This window comes from Tiliqua scincoides, chromosome 9 (genome assembly GCF_035046505.1).
Source record: "Tiliqua scincoides isolate rTilSci1 chromosome 9, rTilSci1.hap2, whole genome shotgun sequence".
Lineage (NCBI taxonomy): Eukaryota > Metazoa > Chordata > Lepidosauria > Squamata > Scincidae > Tiliqua > Tiliqua scincoides.
Genome location: NC_089829.1, coordinates 46,332,204 through 46,359,546, shown reverse-complemented (window position 1 = coordinate 46,359,546; position 27,343 = coordinate 46,332,204). Strand labels below are relative to the sequence as shown.

The window sequence follows — 27,343 nt, the reverse complement described above, 5'->3', positions numbered from 1 at the left end:
GTTGTGTACATTGACGGTACAATTTTTAAATTTAATTAATTTTTTTTAATCTAGTAGTTGGCAACCTTCAGTCTCGAAAGACTCTGGTATCGCGCTCTGAAAGGTGGTTCTGGAACAGCGTCTAGTGTGGCTGAAAAGGCCAATCCGGGAGTGACAATTCCTTCCACACAGGGAGCAAGTGCAGTCTGTCCCTGGTCTGTCTCCCTGGCTGTGGGCCTTCCTTCTTTGCCTCTTTGCCTCAGACTGTTGGCAAAGTGTCTCTTCAAACTGGGAAAGGCCATGTTGCACAGCCTGCCTCCAAGTGGGCCGCTCAGAGGCCAGGGTTTCCCACTTGTTGAGGTCCACTCCTAAGGCCTTCAGATCCCTCTTGCAGATGTCCTTGTATCACAGCTGTGGTCTACCTGTAGGGCGCTTTCCTTGCACGAGTTTTTTAATCTACTGGTAATTAAAAAGATGTAGGGAATGCGGTGACTCAGTGGGTTAAACCACTGAGTCAATGAGCCTGTTGACCTCAAGGTTGGCAGTTCGAATCCATGCAGCAGGGTGAGCTCCTGTTGCTTGTCCCAGCTCCTGCCAACCTAGCAGTTTGAAAGCATGTAAAAATGTGAGTAGATAAATAGGGACCACCTTGGTGGGAAGGTAACGGCGTTCCTTGTGCTTAGGCATTTAGTCACGCCGGGCACATGACCACGGAAACTGTCTACGGACAACGCCGGCTCTTCGGCTTAGAAACGGAGATGAGCACCGCCCCAGAGTCGGAAACGACTAGGCTTAACGCCAGGGGGGAACCTTTACCTTTACCTAGTTAAAAAGATGCAACAGACCTTGTCTGTTGCCCTCATCAGCCTCAGTGTTCTGGTTACAATTTCCATGTGTTTCATTATTTAATCACTGCAATCTTGATTAGCTGTTACCAAAGTGCATGCAAGAACATGCGTTTGGGTAGAATGGAAGTGCACTGCAAAATGATCCCTTGCAATGCCATGCCTCCTTACTGTTTGACTGCTGCAATGCTGCCCTTGACCAGAAGGAGGCAGCCTCCCCAAGTACAGTCTTTGCCACTGCAGACATTGCTATTGGCATGGCCTGAGGTGTGGAGTGGCTTGGCGTATGTTGGCATCAGAGGTGGGCCTCGCCCATTTGTGCTCTGGTCCTTCAACTATATGTTTCTGTACATGCTCGGGTAACATCTGAATCAGGTTCACAACTCAGATGTGTGAGTGAACCGTTGCAGATCTAATGCTGTGAGTGTGACTTCTACCTGGAATCCATTCATATGCTCAGCTGCCAGTCTTCAGTTGCCTCACCTGCATGCGTGAGGCAGCCCCCAGTCCAACACTCTTTTCCTCTCTCCTTCAGCCCTCCAGTCTCCCCTACTACAGTGGGGTACATTACTGCTCCCCCAGCGGCAGTTGCAGCTGCTGCCTCGGCCACCCACACTCCAATGCTGCCCCAGCCTGGTGCTCTCGTCCGGATGCAGGGATTGCCCTACAACGCGGGAATGAAGGAGATTCTCAGTTTCTTCCAGGGATACCAGGTGAGTGTTGGGCTTTTGCCCTCAGCCTTTGGGTCCCAGGAGTCTCTCTCAATGCTGAGCTACCCCTGGAGCAATTCCACATCTTGTGGAGTGGGATGTACCATAAATCTTCAATGCATAGTGGATACTTGCAAGGGAAGGCGCATGCAAGGTTGCTGGGTAACACTTGCTTCCTCACCTCACATGGTTGAAGAAGTCATGTCTCCAGTTCCCTGAGCAGGAGCAGATCTACCAGTGTGCTTTTTGAGAGTTGCTCGCACTAATACTCCGTCCTTCTGCGCAGCCTTTCTCTGTTACCACCTGATTATTCTTGCACTATTGGTGGCCAGGAACCAGCACAGAGGAGTTATGGGCAGGTGACTGGACAACATGTTGGTGTACTTTGGCTACTGGAGGTTTGGGGCAAGGCTGGACACACCTAGAATCACAGCATGTTAGCATTGGAAGAGGTCTTGGAGATCATCTAGTCCAGCCCCTGCTCAGTACTGGGAGTTGCTACAGCACCGTGAAAGGCTGGTGCTCCAACTGGGTGCTGCATTCTAAGTGATATCTGACTAGTGCAATATTAAAGTGGAATTCTAATTTTTTTTGGGGGGGGGAACTGGACTCTATGACTCTACTAATGGTGCAAAAAGATTGCTGGTGAGAGTTCAGACACAGCATGGTGCTTGACACTTTTGCACATGGATGTGTTCGTTTTTAAGGTGCCCTCTTGTGACAAGGTCTGGTATTTCCCTTGTGAGGGATGTCCTTTCCAAACTGCCTTCACCCTGCCGTGGTTGGGCAGCAGCTCTTTCCACGTGGGGGCACTCCCTTGGGTATTGGTGACCACTGAGAAATTGACTTTGTAAACTGACATTGTGGTGATTTCACTCTGTGACAGCAGAGTGAGAAATGGGCTTTGATGCTGGAAAGTGCTTGATTCGTTAATAAATCGTAGAATTGGGAAGGACCCACAAGGTCACCTAGTCTCTGCCTGCATCAGGAAATTCTCTTAGAGCATCTCCAGCAGGTGCCTGTCAAACCTTGCTTGAAGTGAATCCACCCCCTCCCTCAGCAATGGGTTCCAAAACCAAATATTTGGTTTTATAGTTGGCAGTGATTATTTAATGTACCATTTAATTTGCATCCCACCCTTCCTTTAGTAAGGTTAGGGCTGTGTACATTGAGCAATATTTTCTGTTTTAACACTCACAACAGTCCTGTGGGGTAGGTTAGGCTTAAAAGACTTCTTCAAGACTTCCTCAAATTGTAGAGTATCCTGCTTTTAATTCCCAAAGTCTCCCCAGAATTTAAAATAACATAAAAGTAGTTAAAAGAACATAATAGAGTAGAAGCAGTCAGAATATCTCGGTGATATAAAATGGAATTTCAGAAGATCTAAAATGCTTGGTCTTCACCTGGCACCAAGAAGATACTTGATTTGGTGCCAGGTGAACATCACTGGGCAGACCATTCCAGAGATATGGTGGATCTGCTGGAAAAAAAGCTGTATCCTCAGTTGCTGTCCATGGTTCCTCAGAAGGTGGGAGAGAGAGAAGGACCTCTGAGCATGTCCATAATACTTGGACAGACTTGGCGCCTTCCAAGAAAGGAAATCTCTTCTCCGTTCCGTGTATGAATTTTAGTCAATGAAATCTGCATATTTACGTATGAGAAGCATGTTTGCTTTGCAGGCATCCTCGTAGCGCAGGAGGTAGGCAGACTTCCTCCTTGCCAGCTGCAGTTCAAAAATATATATAATATAAAAGCTGCTGCAGCTTTGTAATCGGGCAAAATGGTTTTTAATTGAATGCTTTCAATGCTTTTAATTGAAAGCAAGATTTATTGTAAACATAGAAAATATTTATAAAGATGAAATTTGTTTGATTTTTGCCAGTCCCTCATTCTTGCATAGGATATTTCTGTACTTCCATCCTTTCTTCTTCTTTTCATTGTTCCCCTGGGGAGCATCTCTGTGAATCGGGGACCTGCCCATCTTAATTGGTTCTCAAGCAGTCCAGTTATACTCAGGAGCCTTTAGAATGAATAAAACCATTAACTGTTCTCAGTCTATTCTTGATCTTGCCCTATTGCAGGTGCCTAGTTGAATTATCCTCTCGCTGTTTGTCATTCAAAAGAACTGGAATCTATATATCTAGGTGTTTTGTTGCAATTGGCTAATGTGGGTCTGTGCTGTCTCTTCTGCTCTATTCCCTGTTTTATTTTCTAACTTTAGGCAGCAGGAGGAGCGGTGCAGGCAGGTGGACGGTAGCGAGTGCCCCTGCTGATCTCATGCCTGGGATAACCACAGTTGACCTCATGGACAGGCCAGCCCTGATAAATAGGACTGGCCTACTTAAAGCCACTATTCCCTGAATCACATGGGTTCTAGATGACTGATCCTGCATATGTTGGCCTATATAAGAAAAATAGGACTATCAAACACAAGAGCATACTTGGTGTTCCTCTACTGAGGACTGGCTCACAAGAGCTGTTGCCTGTTCTCTGAGTATTTGCTGTATTTGGCCCCTGCCTGCAACATAAAAACACTTTTGCAGTGAACTTGTGGCAGTATCTGATATAGATTTTACATTTTACTAAATGTTGTTCATTTGACCAAACAGAGAATATCTTTGAATCGCATGATCCTGCTAACTGGGCCAAGAGATACCTTTTCAGGATGCAGCTCACTTATATTTAGCAGGAGGAGAGCAACTGTCTCTCTTCATCCCAGCAGCTGTTGCTACTGTCTCTTTTAAAACTGAGTGTCCTTTGGGACGGGCAACCATTTTTCATTCCTTTGGCTGTGTAAACAGCTCTGAGAATGTTTTTGCTGAAAAGCAGTAAATATATATTTATAATGGCATCAAATTCTGGGCAAAGGGGGCAGGGTCAAATTCCATCCGCAGAAATCGCACATTTTTGAAATGTGAAAAATGGTCATGTTCCATAATGTGTGCAGAATTTCAGCTGCAATGGTGAAGGGCGATAAGAAAGCTTTGTCTCTGATGCCTGGTCTGTGATGGCAAGGAGGGAACTGCTGTCACTCACAGCATTGCATGCTCTCTTTCTTGAGCAGCCAAAGGTAGAAGAAGGAAGTTGGTGTCTTTAGGATGCTTTGCTTTCTTGTGTGTTCTGTCTTTGTTGCCTGTTTTTCTGCAAGGGAGGGACAAACCTCTTTTTTCCCTAGCTCTTTTTCAGCATGTGCTTTTCCTTTTCATGATAGTTTGAGTGCTGGAAGAGCAGACCATGGTCTTAGCATTGCTGCCCCTCTTACAGCTTTTACCTGCTCACCTCCTTGTTATGCAGTTCAAATACCATTTTTTCCTGCCTGCTGTGTCTCAAGAGACGGCTCTGTTAGATACAAAAACTTAATGCTGCTGATAAGATTAAAGTACATGGAGACATTCCTTCTAAAGAATGAACTTTGGTGCAGGTAGTATTCAAGGGTAAATTGAGTAGCTGCCAACCAACATTTGCACTGCTTGGTGCTTTAGTTTGGAGCCCATGGAGAACATTTAGCAAAGTCGGGGTCCAGAATGCATGGGATGAGAGAGAAGCTGTCATTCTCACCCAATTGTGACTTTGTGAATGACATGAGGCTGTGAAAGACATGAGGCTTGACCTTAGAGGTCAGGGGGGAAAAGCCCAAACTTCAGGAACCAGCCATTAGTCATGACTTTTTGTGGATGCAAATAGGAGTGTCACAGAATCCCTGCATCTCTGCAATGTTGGTTAAAAATTAGTTTTTAATAGAATTGTCAATAAGGGACTTCATTGGGACTGGGACTCTTTGGAAATTAACCTTGGGGCAAAGCGGTAGTAGCAGTCAAAACTACTTTCATCATCCATAATATACTTGAGTTGTCTGCAATTAAGATGCCTCCCTGAGCCATCTGGTGGTCTGCTGTGAGATCCAGGAAGCTGGACTAGAAGGGCCCTGGGCTTGATCCAGCAGGGCTGCTCTTATGATCACAAAAGCAACTAGTCCACAAGAAACGTAGCCAGCTTGTCTACCCACCCAAACCAACGTGGGTCATTTGTGACAAATTTGACAACCTGAAAGGCAGAATGGAAGCCGTTCTCTTCCATTTTAAAGCAAGCTTGTTGCCTGGATTCAGTTTCTTGCTCACCATACAGGTGATAGTCTTTTTTTTTTTTAAGCCTGAACTGCTGCTGAAACTGTCTTGCCCTCAAAATTCTCTATGGAACATGATTGCAAAACTGGTCATACATTCACTTGGGTAGATTTTGCAATTTGTATCCAAGTATATTTTGATGTCTGACGCGTTGAAAATTGACGTTTGACAGCATTTGGTAGACACACAAGTGTCGATTTAGGAGATTTCATTTTTTGACACATGCTAGAAAATGCCCAATATGTACATATTGGCAAACATGGCAACTCTCATCTGATTGCCCAGTTAGTTGGGAGCTCCTCCATCTGTCTGTCCATGAACCTTTTGTCTGACATCCTTAGACCAGGCTTAGTGAGGTCTTGTGTCTTCTCCTGTTTCATTTGCTACCAACGTGCTCTCAAGAGCCAAGAGTTGAAAGCACAGCTCTACTCCCTGGTGTGCAGCAATGTGCAAGGATGATGATGTAAGGCAATTTGTACTTTATACTCAGAGGTTTATTTGGCTGTTTTTTTTCAGCAGGGGTGCTGCAGAAACGCAAATACCTTGATTTAGCAAAGGTGCTTCATGCTTGATCCCTGGGGAAGGGAGTGGGGTTGCACCAGGACAGAACCTTGGCGTGACCACTGGGAAAAGATGGTAGTTCAGCAGCAGAGCATTTGTCCATTCCTGGGGCAGCATCTCCAGGTCAGGCTGGGAGTTACTCATCTGAAACCCTAGAGAGCTGCTGCCGGTCAGGGTTGGCGATACTGAATTCTGTGGGGCAGTGCTTCTCAAGCCAGGACCCACTTTTTAGAAGGACAATCTGTTGGGGTGTCATTAACCTGGAAGTGATACCATGGCTGGAAGTGACATCATCAATTTAGGCTCCAAACCTAAGCTGCAATCAGCCAAAGGTTCCTTTACTAGCATGTTCATGCTGTTTTGCTTGGCTTGGAACGCTCTTAAGTCAAAGCAGAATGCAGACTTGGAGCCTTCCCCAACCACAGAGCCCTCCCCCCTTTTCCACTGTCCCATCTTCCCATCTATTCACCTTCTCATCTTTTCGGGTAAAGCACCCTGCCTCTCCCACTGGGAGTCTGCCCTGCCCAGCAGCTCTGAACCCTGTATTTTCAATGGCAGCTGAGCTATGGGCTCCAGCTGAAATTGGTTTGCAACCCACCTGGTGGGTCCTGACCTACAGTTTGAGAAACACTGCAAGTATGGAGTCTAAGCCAGTGATTCAGTCCTGGGCTGTATGCATGCAACAGAGTTAGGTGGCAGAATGAATTGTACCCTTTCATGTGAGTGGGGAATAGGGTTGAAATGCTCCCATTATTTTAAAAGTCCATAAGTGGAAAACTAGCTCAGCGGAGATGCAAATGTTTGGTGTGCTAACTTTTTAAAAACGCCAAAAACTCTGTAAGTAAAAAAACAAGTCCCCCCCTGTCTGCAGTGGTGCAGTCCAGTGCCGCTTCAGGATTTAGCCTTGGGGGTAGACCAGACCTCTGGCTGTGATCTCAAGGGCTGTGTGTGTGTCGGTGGCACCACTAGAGTTTGCATCACCCAGTGCGGGAGGCCGGCATGTCTCCCCATGATTGCCCTCCTCCCATGCAGTGGGCGTGGTGATGCCCCTGCTGGTGTTTTGGCTATAACTTTTGAGAGAATAGAAAATTTTGGCCAGTAATGGTGTCACCCCCCCACCATGCGAATCACCTGTCGCGGCCCACACCCCCATGACGCCACTAGTGCATGGTAAGTAAAGTGCGTACTACTGTACCTCACCTGGCTGCCTTGAAGGCAGTTATCACTTGACTAGATGTACGCACTGCTCTCAGCCAGGCTGCGGACTAGCCTATAAACATCTGCTCTCTCACATATGCACTCCAGGGGAGGGTACCTTTTTCATGAGCTTAGCATGCAGATGATCTCCACTTCAGAAGATCGCAAGCTGTTTCTCCCCAACGTTGCATATACACAAGAGGGACCAAATGTGTACACCTGTGGGCCAGGCAAAACTGGGTTATAATGGAGCCTGGGCAGAACTGGGAGTCCTGCTACCACCTGGGATAACGGTCCTGGGCTAGAGCAGTAGCCCTCAACATGTTGAGAGCCGAGGTCCCAACCTGCAAGATCCCAGGGGGCAAGAAGGGTGGCGCGTGAGCAGCCACTGTTCCTTTCTCTCCCCCCCTCCCCGCCAAATGTGTGTGCTGCTACTGTGTCGTTCTGCTTCTTCTTTCTTTCTTTCAAGGCCAAGGAAGGGGAAGAGAAGGTGAAAGTGGCTTGTAAACTGTGTGGGCTCAGTTTTGAAAGGTGGGGGGGGGGAGAGAACCAGAGGGGGTGGATGAGTGGTAGAGTGAAGGGAATCCCTAAGGGTTTGAAAGGATCGGCTTATCAAAGACTCCAACAGGATTTGCCTCTTCTGGGTCATCTATCCCTGGCTGTTGTTCAGACTGGGCAGGCCTGGGTTTCAAAGCAAAATGGCGGCAGCCACACTGCCACGAGACCCACCTTAGGTTAAGTTGTGACCCAGCTGTCTAGAAACTGACCCTGGGCTGGACAAACCAACGGTCTGACTCAGTACAAGTATCTTCACGTGTTCTTGTCCTCCATGGATGGATGACTGCAGCTTCTTCTTTTGGAAATGATGTTTGCTGCAAGGGCTAGTCTGTGACTTCTCCTTCTCTTGCTGACCTTGTGTATCACACTTGTACTGTAGTATGCACCTGACGACTACAATGGCCTTATTCAGCTCAACGATCAAGGAAGGAGTGTGTTACAAGCGCCGAAAGAGTGGGTCTGTTTGTAACTCTTTGTAACCTCCAGTGAAGGTAAGCTTGGCCTGGCAGAAGCGGAGCCTTTGGTGAGCGGAGTGGGGACAGAATGATGGGCCGGGGGTCATGGACATGATTTTTTGCATCCCCCCCTTCCTCGCTTCTGATGGGGATTCTGCTTGTTAACACCCCCTCTTGCTTTTGTGCCTTGCATGAGTTGACTAACCCCAGTGGTGGTGATGATGACGGGACTGTCTTTGTGCCTTTGGTTTAAAGGAAGGGTGGGGCTTCTGTGGCTGCCTGACTTCTCTGCTTCTGGAGAGGCGTTTCTGCTTGAACAATCATGACTGAATTTAACTGCTGTCTGGAAAACATGTTTAACTGAAGAGTCCCGTTGTGGCTGTTGCACATAGGGCAGAAATAAATGCAAAGCATTGTATGTTTGACCTCATGGTACAGGGGGCTGGTGTTATCATTTTCAGTAAAGACTTTTCTTTCAGTCATGCCTTGTAGTGATATGTAGAGAGCTTATATGAGTGTTTAATTGGCCTTGATTGCTCTTGATCAGTTCTTGCTCTCCAAGCTGTACTGTGGGGAAGGAAAAGATCTTTGGACCCACTGACTGTCTTGTCTCCTATGATCTTACAGCCTCTCATCCCCATCACCCCTTCAAACACACGTCCCCTTTCATGCTTTCCTTACTTCCTTAGGAAGCTGTTGTATCCTTGGTGCCCAACATCAGCCACAGATGCTTGTAAGAACATAAGAACAGCCCCACTGGATCAGGCCACAGGCCCATCTAGTCCAGCTTCCTGTATCTCACAGCGGCCCACCAAATGCCCCTGGGAGCACACAAGACAGCAAGAGAACTCATCTTGGTGCCCTCCCCTACATCTGACATAGCCCATTTCTAAAATCAGGAGGTTGCACATACACATCATGGCTTGTAACCCATAATGGATTTTTCCTCCAGAAACTTGTCCAATCTCCTCTTAAAGGCATCTAGGCCAGATGCCGTCACCACATCCTGTGGCAAGGAGTTCCACAGACCAACCACATGCCAAGTAACGAAATATTTTCTTTTATCTGTCCTAACTCTCCCAACACTCAATTTTAGTGGATGTCCCCTGGTTCTGGTGTTATGTGAGAGTGTAAAGAGCATCTCTCTATCCACTTTATCCTTCTCATGCATAATTTTGTATGTCTCAATCATGTCCCCCCTCAGGCGCCTCTTTTCTAGGCTGCAGAGGCCCAAACGCCGTAGCCTTTCCTCATAAGGAAGGTGCCCCAGCCCAGTAATCATCTTAGCCGCTCTATTGCACCTTTTCCATTTCCACTATGTCTTTTTTTTGAGACGCGGCAACCAGAACTGGACACAATACTCCAGGTGTGGCCTTACCATCGATTTGTACAACGGCATTATAATATTAGCCGTTTTGTTCTCAATACCCTTCCTAATGATCCCCAGCATAGAATTGGCCTTCTTCACTGCCGCCGCACATTGGGTCGACACTTTCATCGACCTGTCCACCACCACCCCAAGATCTCCCTCCTGATCTGTCACAGACAGCTCAGAACCCGTTAGCCTGTATGTGAAGTTTTGATTTTTTGCCCCAATGTGCATAACTTTACACTTACTGACATTGAAATGCATGTCCCTGTGTTTGCCATAAATTAGCCACATTGAATGCTAAAGAGAGTTGCATAGTCCAAGTTAAAATTCTAGAAAGTGTCTCAATGGCATTGTTCTGCGACTCTCACCCCACCTCTTTTCTCCCAACCCTGTCTTTCAATAGATATTGTCAAGTGACCTAATGAAGGAGGTTGTATCCTGCCATTTCCCTTCTTCCCTGCCCTCCTCGGACTTAGAGTGGGACTTGGAATAGACTTGGAGCCTACACTTCTGTTTTTGTTTTTTGCTGAATGTCAATATACCCACTTTTCCACTTTGCACTGCAATGTTCGAGGCGATCGTTGGTTTCCTGAAGCTGCCTGGTGGCAGAGGGGGATTGGCCCGTGGTGGTCAAGGTGTATTTTAGGGAATTGTGTTGCAGTTATTTGAGGAGTCCTTCCTGAATGCTCACAGAATCCCAGGCTTTCCTGGATCGCAGTTTGGAAACCACTGCTAAGATATTTGGGTTCAGTAGATGGTGGGTTGGTTTTGGGCCTTGTTTAGCCTTGGAGTTGCTGAAACAGCCAACAAGTGCTGACATCTTTTTCGTGGGTGGGTGGTGGGGGTCCTACTTTGCACCTTCTTGGAGATCACAGCTTAAGCAGCATTTGGGGCTAAGAGAATGAACTGTAGATCAAAACTTCTTGGAAAAAGTTTTGAATCTCACCTCTTTTGTGAACTTGCAAGATAAGCTAAAGAGGTCTAGAACTAAAAATGTTTCTGAAAGCAAACCACAGAAATCTGTGATGGTGGTTGCTGGATAGGTACATGGAGGTTTGCTTCCTTCAGTACAATCTGAGGAAGGAAGTCCAGTGGGGACTGTCTCCCAAGGTGGAGCAGTGCATTTCTAATCAGAATTAACATTTTAGAACCAGGGTGGTGTAGTGGTTTGGAAGGTAGACTTGGACCTGTAAGATCCAGGTGCGAATCCCCCCTCAGCCATGAAGCTTCCTGGGTGACCTTTCTCTCAGCCTCACCTACCTCACAGGATTGTTGTGAGAACAAAAGGAGGGGAGCAGCTGTGTATATTGCCCTGAGCTCTTTGGAGGAAGGGCAGTATAAAAATGTGAAAAATAAAAGTAAATAGAAATTCATTGAAGGGTTGCAAGGCCAGGGTTGCCCCTTAGTCACCACCGTCTTGGGCACAATGAAGAATATTAGATGCTGTTGATGTGATATGAACCTGTTGTAGGATGGTAGTTGCTTCCATGACACGTACAATTGTTTGCAAGGCCCACTTGTCTGTCAATAGAGGCTTCCCAACATTATTGTGGAACTGAAGCCTCTCTCCCACTGGGGCAATGGGGAAAAGACAGTGGGGCAATGGAGAAAAGGAGTGTTGGGCAGAGGAAATGGACAGTCCTGGCATCTGGATTGGGAACAAGTGGCATATAGCAACCTAGAGAATCTGGAAAGTTGCACACAGAAGGTCCCTGGTGCAATCTTTACTATCCACTAGTGAGCACAGACAGTGCTGACCCAGACATACCAATAGGCTGACTGGGGATAAAGGCAGCTTCCTATGAGGTGCATTTCCTTCTGGTGGTTTTCTACTCATCTTGTTCTAGGAATCAGTGGCTTTGGTCTCTACTGGAGTGTCTTTGAGAGCTTCTTGCACGAACAGTTGAATCCATGTAAGGGGCCAGTGGCAAGGTTTGGCTCTAATGTGGTGTCAACATGACAGCATCAACCAAAGTGGTGTATCTTACCAACGCATTGGCTACCATTGCATTGATGGAAAAAGAGATGGCAGCAAGGCCTGCATCAGCTATAAAGACGGACACTTTAAAATACCTTAAGCAAGGTTTGCCAAAGGCTGTTTGGGCCTGAGGGGTTTTTGAAGTAGTTTGTCAGTTCATAAAGGAGCATCTTAGCCATGGACGGCCACAGGAGTTGCCTTGTGGGATTTATGCAAATGAACATCTGACTTTTTGTCTACAGGGTTTTTTAAGGGCTGTGTTTCAGGACAGTGCCCCCAAGAGAACTCAGTGGACACTCCTGTGGGGGAGCTTTTAATATTTTGAACTGTCCTGGTGACTGTGGCCAGATACAGAATTTATTGGGCATCACAGACAGGTTCCTGGAGAGTGATCTGCTCAGAACCCCAATCTTCCTCAAAGCATTCCAGGAAATGTGTGTGGCTGGGTTTTAGCTGTTGGAAAGACTGTTTAGATGTGAAGGGTTCAGGCTCTTGATCTCGTTGCTAGAACAGAGACAGCCTTGGTCAGGCCTGCGTTGACAGTGTTGAGAAGCCAAGTCCCGTAGGAGCGTTTCATGCCTTCACTGTTTGCCCTCCTCTCTGCCAGATGATCTCACCGCATCATCAACAGGCCCTGGACCCCCTAGGGTAGTATTCCATCTGTGAGGGCACTGCCTGAAACAAAGTCCTAAGGATCAGGGAGTCTCAAGCTGACACCTGGGGAATGAGGGGCTTTGATAAACATGCATCTGGTGGAAGTGCTTCTGGCTCCTTCAGAAGGCCTGTTTTGAATGCTCTTTTCTTTTGGTGAGCTGTTGTGTTTGCAATGCATTTTCTTTGAGGATCTCTATTCATGCTCACTCCCCCCAACCAGCTTTAAGATCTTTAGCAGTGACCCTCCTATGGTACTCTGAGTGCATGGATGGCTCATCCATGATATGAGATCCCCAGGTCCTTCCTGTGTTTTGCAAGGGTTTTGCTATAGGTCCAAAGGTTGATTTTTGTCGGAGTTGCTGATGAGTCCTCTCTGCTCCCTCTTTGGATGGGATGGATTGCTAGTGTCTGTGGCCTCTATATGGAGAAGGATGGCTGTAGTAGGGGTGGGCTTGATCTTCAAGTGAAGTGAAGGTGGCAGCCCCACTGAATCACCCATAGGTAGTGAATGGTGTAAAAGCAATTCCATCCATCAAATCCTCTAATGCAGCAGTTCCCAAAAGGTGGGTCTGTGGCCCACCAGTGAAGCATGACCCAATTTTGTTGGGTCACAAAACTGACAAGGCAGATTCAACTCTGTGCATCAAGCGTTGAACAACCTGCTACTAGGGGGAGTCCAATCACCCTTATAGCTACAGGGCTCGAGTGGCTGGTAAAGTGACACTTTTTTTTAGTTGATGCTAAAAAAGGTTTGGGAGCAACTGCTCTGGTGGGAAGACACAAAGGATGCTGTTGGAGCAGTGCATCACTTCAGTAGCCTTTGTTGAGGTTGCAACTCTGCAGGCTGGAGGGGACACTTCAAGTGTCTCTTTCCATTAGTGGTTTGACAGCTTGCTGAGGATGTGGCTGCAGCATCGCTCCCGATCTGGTGGCCCTGAAGTCTCTCTCTTTCTCACCTGTATGTCGGTGTCTGCCAGAATGCTGCTGATGTTCTAGCATGGATGGTCAACTGAGGATTCCCCAAAGAGGGCAAATGCAGACGTTGCATAATGAAGGTGCTTAGTCATCCACTTCAGCTTCTGGCCAGATTTAGTGGCCTTATTGCGTGCCATTGTGGCTACCCAGTAGACAGACTGGAAGGCATTTTAGAGGTCCCTAAGAAAAGAAACTAACTTCTTTGAAAGAAAGAAACAAAGGGGAGAAAAAGCCCCTTTCCAAACCTGGATAGGAGAGAGGCAGAAGTGGAGTTCTATTTTAAGTAGGTCTTGAAGGCCAGGGGGCTCTTTCATGTTAGTTTTTCCCTTAAGAAAGGTCAGAGATGGAGAGAGCTCCAAGGGAGTGTCTCTGTTAAGAGCAGACAGGACCAAACATTGGGGGGGGGGGGCTTTCCTCTCAAGGAGCTTTTAAAGCCTTTGCTGACTGTCTTGTAAGTCCTGAGCGAGTGGAAGGAGACGACCCACTCTGGCTGCCCTCCTCCACCTACAGCAAAGTGCTGATTTCATTTGCACAACCACTAATTGCAGTTAACATGGGTTTTGTCCATGGGGAGTGTAAGGCAATAAGTGGGGCATGGCCCTGTGGAGTGTTCCATCTCTCTCCAGCCTCTCTCTTTGCACCCTGCCTGCTGCTCTGACCATCTCATCCATCCCTGCAGCTCCATGCGGACTCCATTCTCCCGCTTTACAACTTCAGCGGCCAGCCCAGTGGAGAAGCTCTAGTCACCTTTCCCAGTCTGGATTCTGCAAAGAAAGCTGTGGCCGAGAGAAGCGGATGCCTCCTGGGAAGCCACTGTGTGGAACTCTGCCTGATCTAACCTATAGACTCTCTGTGGGGTGATTGGGGGGGGGAGGGGCTTCAACTGAAAAAGTAGTACCATTTAAGAGTGTGTCTTCCCTTTGCCAAAGTGCCTTCTCATTCTTGTGAAATAGGGCAATTATCATTACGAGTGGCTTCAGTGGACGAGTGGGATGGAACAATCCCCCCCCCCAATGCCCCAGCAGAAATGATGCTTAGGGCTCACCAAGGAACTCTCCACCCTGTCAATTTGGAGGCAGTCTAACAGCACTTCAGCAACCGGAGTCACAATGGAGTTTTTTTTAATTACTGTATAAAAAAATTTGAAGTAGAAAGCTAAGCTGTTGTAGTTTCTTCAAATTTATCATTTTATTTTGAGTCTAATTCTGCCACATGTCTTTTTGGACATTGAGGGGTTAACGCCCTTACAACAGAAGAGGGAAGTTGCTTTCTTAAAATATGCCCTGGCAATCCTGGGTATCTTGTCCAAATGGATATCAGGAGCAACATGTCCTTTTTGTCCAAATCATTTTTTGTGGGGTATAATGCAAATTACTTTTAAAAAGCCATATCTCTGTCTCCACACATTCCAGCCACCAGCTTGTAAACCAAACAAAGAAACCCAGAACTCTTCAGTCTCACCTAGGACAAGAATGGCACATAAACACTGAGGACTACTAAATTATGTATTTTGTTTTATTTAAGCATCATAGCAGAGATACTGTATTAAAAGACTTTTTCTCTAGTTTATGTGCATGCCATTTTGTTTACATTATATTTCATTTGTATATTATGGAGCAACAAGAGGAGTTGAATTCTAAGACTAACTAATGCATGCTGTGTGTGTTTTTTTTTAAATGTGAGCGTCTGTATGTGTATATATACATGTTCAAAGAATTTAGTTCTATGCTGTGTAGTGTATGCTGAAATGACTAGTGTAGCAGCACTAAATGATCTTGTTTTTACTGTGCCTGGATTCAAGATTTTCTCCAAATGTGCAATACCAACAGAGGCAACTGTGGAAGGAGCCCTTTTTTTTGCAGGGTACCTTTGTATACAGGTATCTTATGTTGTTAAGAATACAACTTTTTGTTGTACTTAAAAGGGAACTTGACGCCCCCCCACTCACCCATCAAATGATGATGTCTGCTTCCTTCTATCACAAAAATAAAGACAATGCTTGCAATAACAAGAAAAACCAGGAATGTTGGCTTTCTTGCACTGGTTTGCATCTCAGAACTGAGAAGCCTACACAAGAATCATGCCATCACTGCTCTTGCCAAGCTACTGACAACTTTGTATGGCCGTTCATATTTAACTTAGGGTGGTTCACACCTGCTTCATGTCGCTTGATGACTCAGAGTTCCTCTCTAGGCTATGTCAGAGCCATTGGCTCCACTGCATGAAGAGGAGCAAATGCCAACTTGAGTTGGCCTTTACAGAAAGTTTTCAAGGCTGCTTTGCACAAGATGAGAGTTCAGTTCAGATAAAAGCACACACCCATGTGCTTGTCCGTTTAGCAGTATTCTGTTTTTCCACAGAAGTATTGCCTTCACCAATCTCACCTTCCATGATGTAGGAACAGAAACTTCCCAGCCTGTACTAGCTAAATTTTGTGGCCTCTTGGTCCATTTCCACCCCTCACCCTGAAAGCTTAATATAGCACTATGCATATTCTTAGTGCTTTGCAAGTTAGGAGAGGCCAACTCTTTGGCCCAAGATGTGTGTTGCAGGGAGATGTCATCACAGAGGTGCTTTAAGGCAGCTGCAGGAGGAAGGAGGGAAGAAGGACGGAGGCATGGGAGGAATGAGGAGGTCTTCAGACAGCTGTGGGAGAAGTACATTGCAGGAAGGGGGTAAAAGTCACGGAGTGGATTGAAGCTTATGTAGGAGCTGGCAGGAAGCTTTAGAAGGAGAGGTGTCATGGTCAAAGAGGATTTTGGCAGCAGCTGTGTGGGGGAAGCAAGGTAAAATGCTTGAAGAGCAAAACTGCAGTATTCAAGATTAAATGCAGACTAGAGCTTCTGCAAATGGGGTGCAGGGAAGGGTCATATTGTCATGAAGGGAGAAACGTGATCTGGCAATGAACTGAATATGCAACATCCTTTACCTGCGTACAGGTTAGGTTCTAGGACTCTGCATGTAAATTGGAATGTATGTAGCTCAAAACCTCCAGCTCTTGCTGGCCCAGTGCTATTATGCCTGTGTGAAAACACCACCAATGGATTGGTGTACTGCTGTAAAAGGGCTCCTACAGCCATCCATAACTCAGGGAGCAGAGTGTGGCCAGGGCCAAGCTTCCCTGCCGTTTTAACAGAGCATAGTGATGCAGGCATTGAATAAAGAGTGAATGAGGCTTTGGAGGGAAAAAGGTCTCTGATCAACTGCATCAAAGGTGGCAGAGAAGCCACGGAGGAGGCGCAAAGAGACTCTTGGAGCTAGCAGTGAGCTTGGCGAGTGGGGTGAGGAATGTTTCAGTGCACTGGAAGAGGAAGCCCAAGATAATAGGAGTCAGCAGTGCATTCCAGGGCAGAGCAGAAAACTGGGTGATAACTGAAGAGGAAGGAGGGGGAACGGTGGCATGTCTGAATGTGGCATGGACGGAGCCAGAGGAAAGATAACGATTGGTGGTGAGGGAGGCTGGCAGCTGGAGAGATGGCAAAGTGATACGTTCAAGGAGGCATGCTGAGTGACTGAATTGGGATAGTGGGGAATGCATTGAAATGAAATGGGAAGGACTGGAAAGGATTTTGGGAGGTATGAGATAAGAGACTGGTGGAGCAACATGGGTACTGTCAATTCAAGCACTGAGAACATCAGAACAGCCCCACTGGATCAGGCCATAGGCCCATCTAGTCCAGCTTCCTGTTTCTCACAGCGGCCCACCAAATGCCCCAAGGAGCACACCTGATAACAAGAGACCTGCAAGGCTTCCTGAGTATTGTAGTTAAGACCATAAGAACACCCCACTGGATCAGGCCATAGGCCCATCTAGTCCAGCTTCCTGTTTCTCACAGCGGCCCACCAAATGCCCCAAGGAGCACACCAGATAACAAGAGACCTCATCCTCCAGAAGTGACTGTTGAATGTCATCACCAGTTACTTCTTGTGCCAGGTGACCAGATGCAGTGGAAGACAGAGTGCCTATACCTTTAACCACTGAACAGAAGAGGGAATGTTGGCAGGCGCAACTTTTTAAACCCTTCCATGGTGAGCTGCACCTGCCAAAATTCCCTCTTCTGTTCAGTGGTTAAAGGTATAGGCACTCTATCCTCCATTGCATCTGGTCACCCTGTTCTGACAGTACTTCAGATAGGTGGACCTTGGGAAGTGGTAGGGTGGAGGATAAATGTTGAGAAACTGCTTTAGCAGATGAGATGAGAGTTTTTGCTGAAATAAGGCTGCTAGTCATTAAAATACATACCCCAAGCCATGCCTATATTTGCTGTAACTAACATGGCTACATCTCTAGAACTTGTCCCCATGAAGTGAAAACACATCTTGAAGTTGACTTTCAATGGAAACTCAAAAGTAGTGCACAAAGCACTAGTCAGTATTCCCTGCTTCAGAAGCTGACCATATCCAGACCACACTCTATGCTGTTGACGGTTTGCCCACGTCTTTTTCATGGAGGGCTTGTGCATCTGGAAATCTGCATTATAATCTCTGAAGGAAAGCAGTCTGTGGGGAGCAGTCTTGGCAATTTTGCTCTGATGTAGCTTAGAGGAAGCTGCAGAAACATGTTGCTAATTCATCCTACCACCAGGTGTCCCCTTCACCTTGAAGTTGACAAAGGAGGTACATAACAGTTTAAGGAACATAAGAACAGACCCACTGGATCAGGCCATAGGCCCGACTAGTCCAGCTTCCTGTATCTCACATCGGCCCACCAAATGCCCCAAATCCTTTGAGGTACCGATCAAAGGAGTAGAACTAGGGGGAAGGTGTCTGCTTTGTAACTTTAGTGATTAACAGTCACTGTAACAAAGGCAGAAAAAAAAGCAGCAGTTCATCTGCCCATTGGTTTTAGCTAAAAGTGCAGAAATTTATTTATTAGATGTGTGTTCTGCCTTTCTCCTCGAAGGACACCCAAGGCGGCTAACAATCAAATTTAAAATCTTAAACTTCAGCTGCATCTTGCTTTGAAACAAAAATGGCTGCTCTGGTTCCAGGGGCTCAACATATTTAATTTTATAAATCTGTGCTTACAAAGATTAAAAAAGGGGAATAGAGTGAGGTATGGACCCACCCATCCCATCTTTGTGTTTAGATGCACTTTCTGCCACTAGGGTGGGTGTCACCCCCATGATGGACCTCATCCTGCACCAGTCCATACAGAATAAATTACAATATCATATGCATGATATTGGGGTTGGTATAACCCTCATTAACTTTACTTAGTTAACTTTTATTTAACTATTTATATAACTTTATTTAAGTGCAGTACAGGTCACCCAACAAATCAGTAACCAACAAAAACCAGTGGCCAATTCGATGGCACTCGCATAACTGAATAAGGGCCCAATCCTATCCAACTTTTCAGCACTGATGCAGCCCCAAGAGAAAAGGCAAACATTCCCTTACCTTGAGGAGGCCTCCATGACTGTCCCTATGCCACAGAATGAAGCACGCACCCCAGTGTCACAGCTGCATCAGTTCTGGAAAGTTGAATAGGATTGGGCCCTGAAGCTGCAATCCTATGCACACTTACCTGGGAGTAAATTCCATTGATCAGTGAGACTTACTTCTGAGTAGACATACCTAGGATTGGGTTGTAAAAGTTCTAGTATTAGCTCTGATACATGGAACTGAGAGCTGACTCCTGATTGGTTCCCTGCTGTGTCATAACAACACCTCATTGTTCTGAGAGCCAATCAGTCTCACTGGTCAGTTTTGAATTAAGAAAATCCATTTTTTGTTACATAAGGCAGTTTTCCTTTTCTGGTTCATTGGCATAACATTTGATAGACTACAAATGGTTCAGCATGGTTTGTTTCATCACATTCTGCATGAAATTACCTTTCCCATGATATATAACATGATGGCTACTGTTCATAAATACACATTTTCCAAGAGGTTTCCAAAATTTTGACCACCAGTGGTCATGCCCCTGAGGGTGTCACCCAGTACAGTCTGTACCCCATCTAGTGCCACCACTGTTTGGAGACATCTAATTGTTCTGTTCTGCATGTTATCTGCAAGAGGTGGGCAGTGGTTACTCCTTGTGAATTCTTGCTCACACTACACCTAGGGAGGCACTTCTAGCCCTCCCTCTGGAGGCTGAGGGCTTTTTTCCAAAGAAGTCTTCTTAAACTAACAGTTTAAGGGCAGACAGCCCAAATCTCCAGCCTGGTTTCTGTTGCTGCTGCAGCTCCCACTTTCTCCACCTGCTGCCATCAGAGAGCTGGTGTCACAGCTGTAGCTTAAAGCATTCAGACTGCCTTGTGTTGGAGACCTCTTCCCACATTGCTTCAGCTGTTAAGGTGAATTGCAGAGGATGCTGATGACACAGTTCTTGTAAGACACTGAGCGGATAAAGTGCAGAGCGCCTGGGTTGAGTGCTTGGGCGCCTCACACAGTGGTAGTACTGCTTTTCAAAGGATGCCAGCGGGGTGGCTCTGCCTCACTTGCTTCCCCGCGCACCGCACAACCCTGCTAAAAACACTATCCCTTCTGGCAGCAGTGACAGAAGCAGGCAGCAGTACCTGCAATTGCAAAAGGCACCATTTCAGCACAGCTGATCTCTGCCATAGTTGGGTGCTGCCAACAGAATGTTCTGGATGTCAGCCAGTATTTGTGTTCAGACTCTTTCCTTTGGGGGCCTGTGTGTTAGAGAAGAGGTGCCAAGTTTTGCTCAACCATACAAATCTTCTCTCCGGGACTGAGCTCAGGGAAGTAGGTTTTGCGTAGTTTGCAGCCAAACATGGCTGTACCCTGCTGTGATTGGCTGGAAATACCAACACTACAAAGTCTTCTTCCCTCTCTGGAGCATTCTCTGCTATTTTAGCTCTGTGTGTGTGTGTGTGGGTTAAATTTTATAGATCATTCACATTTGGTACTTAAATGTGTGTGTGTCAGCTTTCTGCTTCCAACAAAGGCATGGGCCAAATCCAACAGTATAGGCATCTTAAAATGGACAACTTGAATTAAAAAAAAACAAAAACCCAGACCAAAACACTCAAAGCAACAAATAAATAAGGCAGTGAAATAGAAGCAAGCGCAGACCAAGATCACATCCACGGGGATGCTCACCCTAGAGCAAAGGGTCATCAGAAAACAGTTGTCTTAACTGGGTCCCTAAAGGAACCCCACAACCAACCTCATCAAGCAGCTGCCCCCCCTTAAGCTGCATCCATTGATCACTTCTGCACATCCCAACACACTCCACCCCCACCATGGCATTTATTCAGTCCCTGCCACTGCTGCTGGCCACCACCTCCTCTTCTCCGCACCGCAGCTTCTGAACAGACAGAGGTGGAAGCAAGAAAGGAGGAGGCAAGAGCAGCAATAAAGCAGCACAGGTGTGCTAGAGTGGACAGTGTAGCCCACCAAAGCTACTCTGCTCTCCCCTCCCTTCTTTCTGCTCTCACCCTTTGTTCAAAAGGCAGGGTGGAAGCAGAAAGAGCAGAAGAAAAAGAGGTAGGGAGAGGAGAAAAGGGCAAATGGGGGGGTGTCAGGCCTACTTGGGGGGTAAAAGCCACTTCAGGGTCTGGAAGGGATGCACTGCCACTAAGGAATAGAGGGCAACATTTCATGCTCACTGGGCCAGGCCTGGGAGGGATGTGAGCAAAAGAGCCTCCCTGAATAAGGCCCATGTCCCAAGCCAGCCTCATCTCCCAATACGGAGGGACACAAAGCGAAGCTTCCTCCAGAAGCACTCAGTGGCCAGGCAGACATCTGTGAAGAGAGTCGGTCCTTCAGAAAGGGATACACTCTGTACTGTGTTACAACACGCAAAAAAGGCAGAAGGGTGGGGGAGAAGGAGAGTGACAACTGATCAGCATCTGTGTCACTGCTAAGCATGTCTGTATTTGCATTGCAAACTCAGCAGGAAGCCAGGATCACATACCACAGGACGGAAAATGCAGTCCAGCTCTGATCTACAGCGTACATTTGTGCACAGCCTCCATGCTGCACATAAATCCACAGTAATCTTTCCAACAGCATGGGCTCAGTGCTGGAGTACGTGAAAAAAACAAGCTGCTATTCTTTCAGGTATTTCAATATTGGCCTTGAAAACAGGAATTAAACTCTGCCTGCACTCACACTAGTTTTTTGTTTTGTTTTCTCTGCAGGTTTTCAGCATTTCACACAATTAAATAGGACTCCTTTCAACTCTAGCTAATCCCCCAATCTCTGCAATTATTCTGTGTCTATTGGGTCAATGGACACAATGTACTCTTATTGACATACTAAAGGAAGGGGGGAAAACATTTCCAGTTTTTTGGTGAGTGCCCTGGCATTTTATTCTAAGTACAATTTGTCCTCATGCAGGGCCCATGAAGAACCTTGCTAAATGCTTGGAAATGTATGAGGTTTCTTGTTACATACTGAAATACGCATTTAATGGATGTTGCTGATTGAAAGCAGGGGGGCTGGTCTGGGAGGTGTCAAGGGAGGCCATGGAGGATGAGAACTTGCCTCTGTTAGCTGTAAATAACTCTGTCACGAAGCTGAAGTCACATGAGGAGGGGGCCTAATGCAGAAAGCAAAACTATCGCTGTGCTTTGACACTAGGAGGGTTTCATATGCAAAAAAATTTCATTTATTTCTAAAATTCACAGCCCACTCACTTCACAGTTCATAGGACTGCCATAGGGGTACAGAAAGAGCTGTAGCTGCTTACTTTGGATTTGGTAGAAGACAAATTGTTATCCAATAAATCCAGAGTTAAAAGCCATACAATTAGAATCCTAGGCAATGGATTCATGGAGTTTCAGCAGGCTTCAGATGCTCTTGATAAGTGTTGAAAGCAGGCAACGGAGCATCACTGCACAACATCTTCTCAGCACGGCTGATGCACCCCCTTAAGTCCCAAGCAGCAGGCAGGTTTTGAGCTGAAAATGCCCTTTTTGCATGTGGCCACAGAATGCTTTTAGTAACTGTATTTATATCCTTGTATTGCTTGCTCCTCAGCTATTTGCTGCTCCTGTGGGGCAGGGCATTTGCTGTTCAGCAACATTCTTAGTCATGGTTGTTTCATGTTCACATGGGATTTTGTTTTCCCTGTCCTCATAAGGTGTGTACAGAAAGGCAGGATTCTGGGCTCAGCTCTTGCTCTTCCTCCCGGAAAACTGAAGCTAGGATTCATATGCTGTGTTGCACAGCTAAGTAGCCAGTGCAGAAACAACAAACAGGATGGTTCTATGCACGTAGAAGGCAAATGAGTTACTGGCTCACAGATGAAGGCCTTTGGTTGTCTGGTAAAATAGAGGAGGCATTTGGACATAGAGGGAGGCTTCTCTCTCCCAGCAAGTTGTTGTTGGCAACCTTCAGTCTCAGAAGACTATGGTATCGCGCTCTGAAAGGTGGTTCTGGAACAGCGTCTAGTGTGGCTGAAAAGGCCGATTCGGGAGTGACAATCCCTTCCACACTGGGAGCAAGTGCAGTCTGTCCCTGGCCTGTCTCCCTGGCTATGGGCCTTCCTTCTTTGCCTCTTTGCCTCAGACTGTTGGCCAAGTGTCTCTTCAAACTGGGAAAGGCCATGCTGCACAGCCTGCCTCCAAGCGGGCCGCTCAGAGGCCAGGGTTTCCCACCTGTTGAGGTCCACTCCTAAGGCCTTCAGATCCCTCTTGCAGATGTCCTTGTATCGCAGCTGTGGTCTACCTGTAGGGTGCTTTCCCTGCACGAGTTCTCCATAGAGGATAGATCCTTTGGGATCCGGCCATCATCCATTCTCACAACATGAACAAGCCAACGCAGGTGTCTCTGTTTCAGCAGTGCATACATGCTAGGGATTCCAGCTCATTCATATGGTGCTTTCTAAGGGCGCAATCCTAACCAGCTTTCCAGCACTGACATGACTGTGCCAATACGGCAGTCAAGGAGGCCTCATCAAGGTAAGGACATGTTTGTTACCTTACCTTGGGGCTGCATTGCGGCTAGGTCATTGCTGGAAAGGTGGTTAGGATTGCGCCGAGTCTCCAAAGCCCTTCACGTGTACAGTATTATCTTGATGTTGACTTTGCAGTAATCTATTAGTGGGGCTTTGTCTTATTATTCCCATGTTGCAGCTTGAAGAACTGGCGCTAAGATGAAGTGGCCTGCCAAAGGTACAAATTCATGGTAGAGGAGGATCTAAAACTGAGACTTCCCAATTCACCACTCATACTCTTGGCCACTGTTACACCTACATAAGGGGGGGAGGGATTCCATTGTTTTAAAAGGTAACCATGAGCACTCTGAATTTGGACCAGAAACGTTCTTGGCCACACAGTGCAGTCAGTAAAGTCCCAATGAAACCAATGTAAATAAATAAAAGCCTGGTTATCTCTCTATCTATATCTCTAATGCTTTGAACACTCTAAAGTGATTGACCTACATTCTCAGTAATCTTCACAATGACTCTGACAGGTAAGCCATCCTCATTTTGCAGCTGGTCCCGTGTGTGTTCACACCTGTACTCTCTACTAACATAAAATAAGTTAGCAGAAGAAACAAATAATGGGTAAAAAATGGCTTCTTTAGGACCAAATTCTATCCAGTTTTCCGGTGCTGGTGCAGTTGTGCCAAAAGGGCATGCGATGCATCCTGCAGTAGGGGGGCTTTCACGGAGGCTTCCTCCAGGTAAGGGAATGCTTGTTCCCTTTCCTCAGGGCTGCATTGTGGCTGCACCAGCATTGGAAAGTTGGATAGGATTGGGCCCTACACTAGTAAAGGTACTTGTGTCCTGGCTGTCAGCCCATACAAGAACGCCCTCTCGATGACACATACGTAACAGAAGATTTAAAGCCAAAGGGAAAAAAAACCCTGATGAAATAATAACACTTGAGTGTGCAAATTACTTCATATAGATTATGCAAATTGAATCTTTACAAAACCCTGTAAAATGAGTATCATTATCCCCATATTGCATATAGGGAAGACTGAGGCTGAAAGAGTGGCTCGTGTAGGGCCACAGATTACAGCAGAAGTGAAATTCAAAACCAGGGAAGTCCCGATTCACTTTGGCTTCCTAGCTTTTATGCTACATCAAATGTCTGAAATGTCTTGGCCAAAGGTTGGAAAACAATCAAGTAGGGGAGGCCAGGGGGGCCTCCTCGGGGAAGAAATTTCACTTCCTAGATGCTGTGATCCAAACAGCCCTTGGCCTAAGCTGGAACCGCACTTGCAATTTCCCCAATAATGGAAGCTGCCTTGGGAAACCTCTTCAGGGGCAGAAGAGCAGGACTTCAATTGCCAGATAAGTTATTTTATTTTAGGTAAAGTTCTGCTGTCTTAACTGAATCATCTGTTCAAACTCCGTGTCCTCTGGCTGTGTTTTTCCATCACAGGACACTTCTAGAGATAAAGCCATTGCTGCCAATTTGCACATTCCTGAGATGCATTTTGTGTGGTTTTTCTCTGAATCAGTGCTTTGCCTGTTTAAATGGTTTGCAGTCTGTTCCACTTGACATCTTTTTCAGGCTCAAGTGAACTGTGCTAATATTAATGAGCTGATGGATTGCAGTGGAAATTGGGGCAGGGTACATCAATATTGCACCAGCCACCACCTGCTTGCCTGGGCAGGGAGACTCCTGGTGCATGCCCAGTGTGGAGCACAGCCTTCTTGACCCTCCAACAACTTTGTCTGAAAGCCTCTGGAACTTATGGAGCCAAACAAGGGAGGCCAAAGAACCTTCCCCATTCAACAAGGAAGCTTTCTTCCCACTAAAAATTGTATATGGGCCAGGTCACTATTGGGATTAGACCGAGCAAAGTAATAAAACCCACCACCACCAGTTTCAGCCTGTTTCATTCCCCACTCCCCCACACACTATTTCCTAAAAGACAAACCCACCAACCACCACCACCCAACCCAGAAGGCAAACCTAGATGTTTAGGGCAGTAGCTTTCTACTGTATCATGACAGGAGGTCCCTCTCATGACCACTTACTTGAGATTCTTATTTGGTCATGTTGTGAGAATGGATGATGGCCGGATCCCAAAGGATCTCCTCTATGGAGAACTCGTGCAAGGAAAGCGCCCTACAGGTAGACCACAGCTGTGATACAAGGACATCTGCAAGAGGGATCTGAAGGCCTTAGGAGTGGACCTCAACACGTGGGAAACCCTGGCCTCTGAGCGGCCCGTTTGGAGGCAGGCTGTGCAGCATGGCCTTTCCCAGTTTGAAGAGACACTTGGCCAACAGACTGAGGCTAAGAGGCAAAGAAGGAAGGCCCATAGCCAGGGAGACAGACCAGGGACAGACTGCACTTGCTCCCAGTGTGGAAGGGATTGTCTCTCCCGAATCGGCCTTTTCAGCCACACTAGACGCTGTTCCAGAACCACCATTCAGAGCACAATACCAGAGTCTTTCAAGACTGAAGGTTGCCAATACAGATATTTAAATTAGAGATACCAAATATTGAGCCTGGGAAATTCCATGCAAAGCAGGAGCTCTACCATGCACCATATAAGCAGGTAAGCAGGAGCTCTACCATACCCCCCCCCCAGGTGTACAACCTGGTGTACAACCTGTCAGCATTAACCAGATTGTACCTATGCTATTGGGACTTAGGAAATTCAGGGACTCAGGTGAGTGCCCCATTTCTCAAAATCAGGTAGGCTTCATGGTCCAATCAGCTGGTTGAATGCCAGGTCCTTATTTACCTGCCAATTGAGGAAGAAGAAGATCCTCAAACTATCAGTCCCACCACAATAAGGTAAACATGGTTACTATCTTCACATGATTCAGTAGCCCCTTCAGGATTCTGAGATGACAGAAAAGTCCAAAAGAGGTGAAATCAGGTTTTTTCACTATTATATCTTTGAATATTTCTATTCATTTGTATTTTTTTTTAATACAATTGTTGTGGTGTTTTATTGTGTTAACCACTTGGGAGTTCCAACAACAAAAAGTTGTCTATACTTTTTAGCAAACAGACAAAATAGGGCATTATTAAGCAAGATCAGGTTTAAACCAGGGATGTCAAACAATGGGGCTTACTCTCAGGCAAGTGTGGTTAGGATTGCAGCCTCAGGCTCTCCCAGCACCACCATCAACTGCTCTCAGCTGAACTGCAAAGCAACACCTCAGCAGAAGTGGCAATGCTAATAGGGCAGCCTGTGTGATAACTTACCTCTCCTGTATCTTGAAAATATGGTCAAGAGTTGCATATTTTCTCTTCTCTTGTTTGCAGCAAGAGTTCCTTGGTGCGGAAAAAGTGCTTATTTCTTGTTATCACCTGCTTAATAATGTCACTTCCTGCTTGACAATATCACTTCTGGTCCTCAGCAGGTGCCATGAATGCTATTTAGCCCACTGTATGAAACAAATTTGACACCTGTGCTAAACCATCCAAGTGAACTCTAATACTTCGCGGTAAACCCAGTGATAAAGCACTTTAAATGATAAAGTTTTAGCAGAATGAGCAGTGATATCATGAAATGGGTTGCTTAGAAGCCTGGTTACTCATTTCCCTCAAAGATTTTAAAAGCACAGAGGTATCATTTAATATTTAAAAGTGACAACAGCACTTTAAACATGTTCAGAGTATTCCACATACAGAATTTTGGTAATCATTACAACCACCATGTAATATAGATCAATGTTCTTCCCATACTACACATAAGACTGAGACTTAGCAATTTGCGTAAGATTTGAAGTGGGTGCTCTCATCTTTGTATACACAGAGAGCTGGTTTAGTACAGCAGCTAAGATATTAAACTAAGAATCAAGCCTTCCCTGAATGTTGCCTCTGCCATGACCTCAGTAGGTAGCCTCTTAGGCAAACCACTCTCTCTTAGACTCAGTCTTCTCCATCTGCAATGTGACTATATTTTTCAGTGCCTCCTTCTGGAGCTTCAGACTGGAGACCAGGCATGCACCACTGCCTGCTGAAGATTTCACTTCATGCATCCAATAATATGGACTGTCTATGAAGACTTCTGCTGCAATAAACCAGTCAGTCTTCA

General features: G+C 46.3%; 1 protein-coding gene across 3 annotated transcripts in view; it reads left to right on the top strand.

The window, feature by feature from the left end:
* The window catches only part of ESRP2 (epithelial splicing regulatory protein 2), a 60,412-nt gene extending 46,166 nt beyond the window's left edge, over window positions 1-14,246 (top strand). For 2 of the 3 annotated variants that reach the window (XM_066637492.1, XM_066637491.1), the window contains exons 14-15: window positions 1,360-1,537; window positions 14,088-14,246. In XM_066637492.1, coding sequence (XP_066493589.1) covers window positions 1,360-1,537; window positions 14,088-14,246 — 337 coding nt within the window. Of the gene's footprint in view, window positions 1-1,359; window positions 1,538-8,353; window positions 8,466-14,087 lie in introns of all 3 variants that reach the window. The other variant, XM_066637490.1, reaches the window with a different exon arrangement.
* Window positions 14,247-27,343: the final 13,097 nt, after the last annotated feature.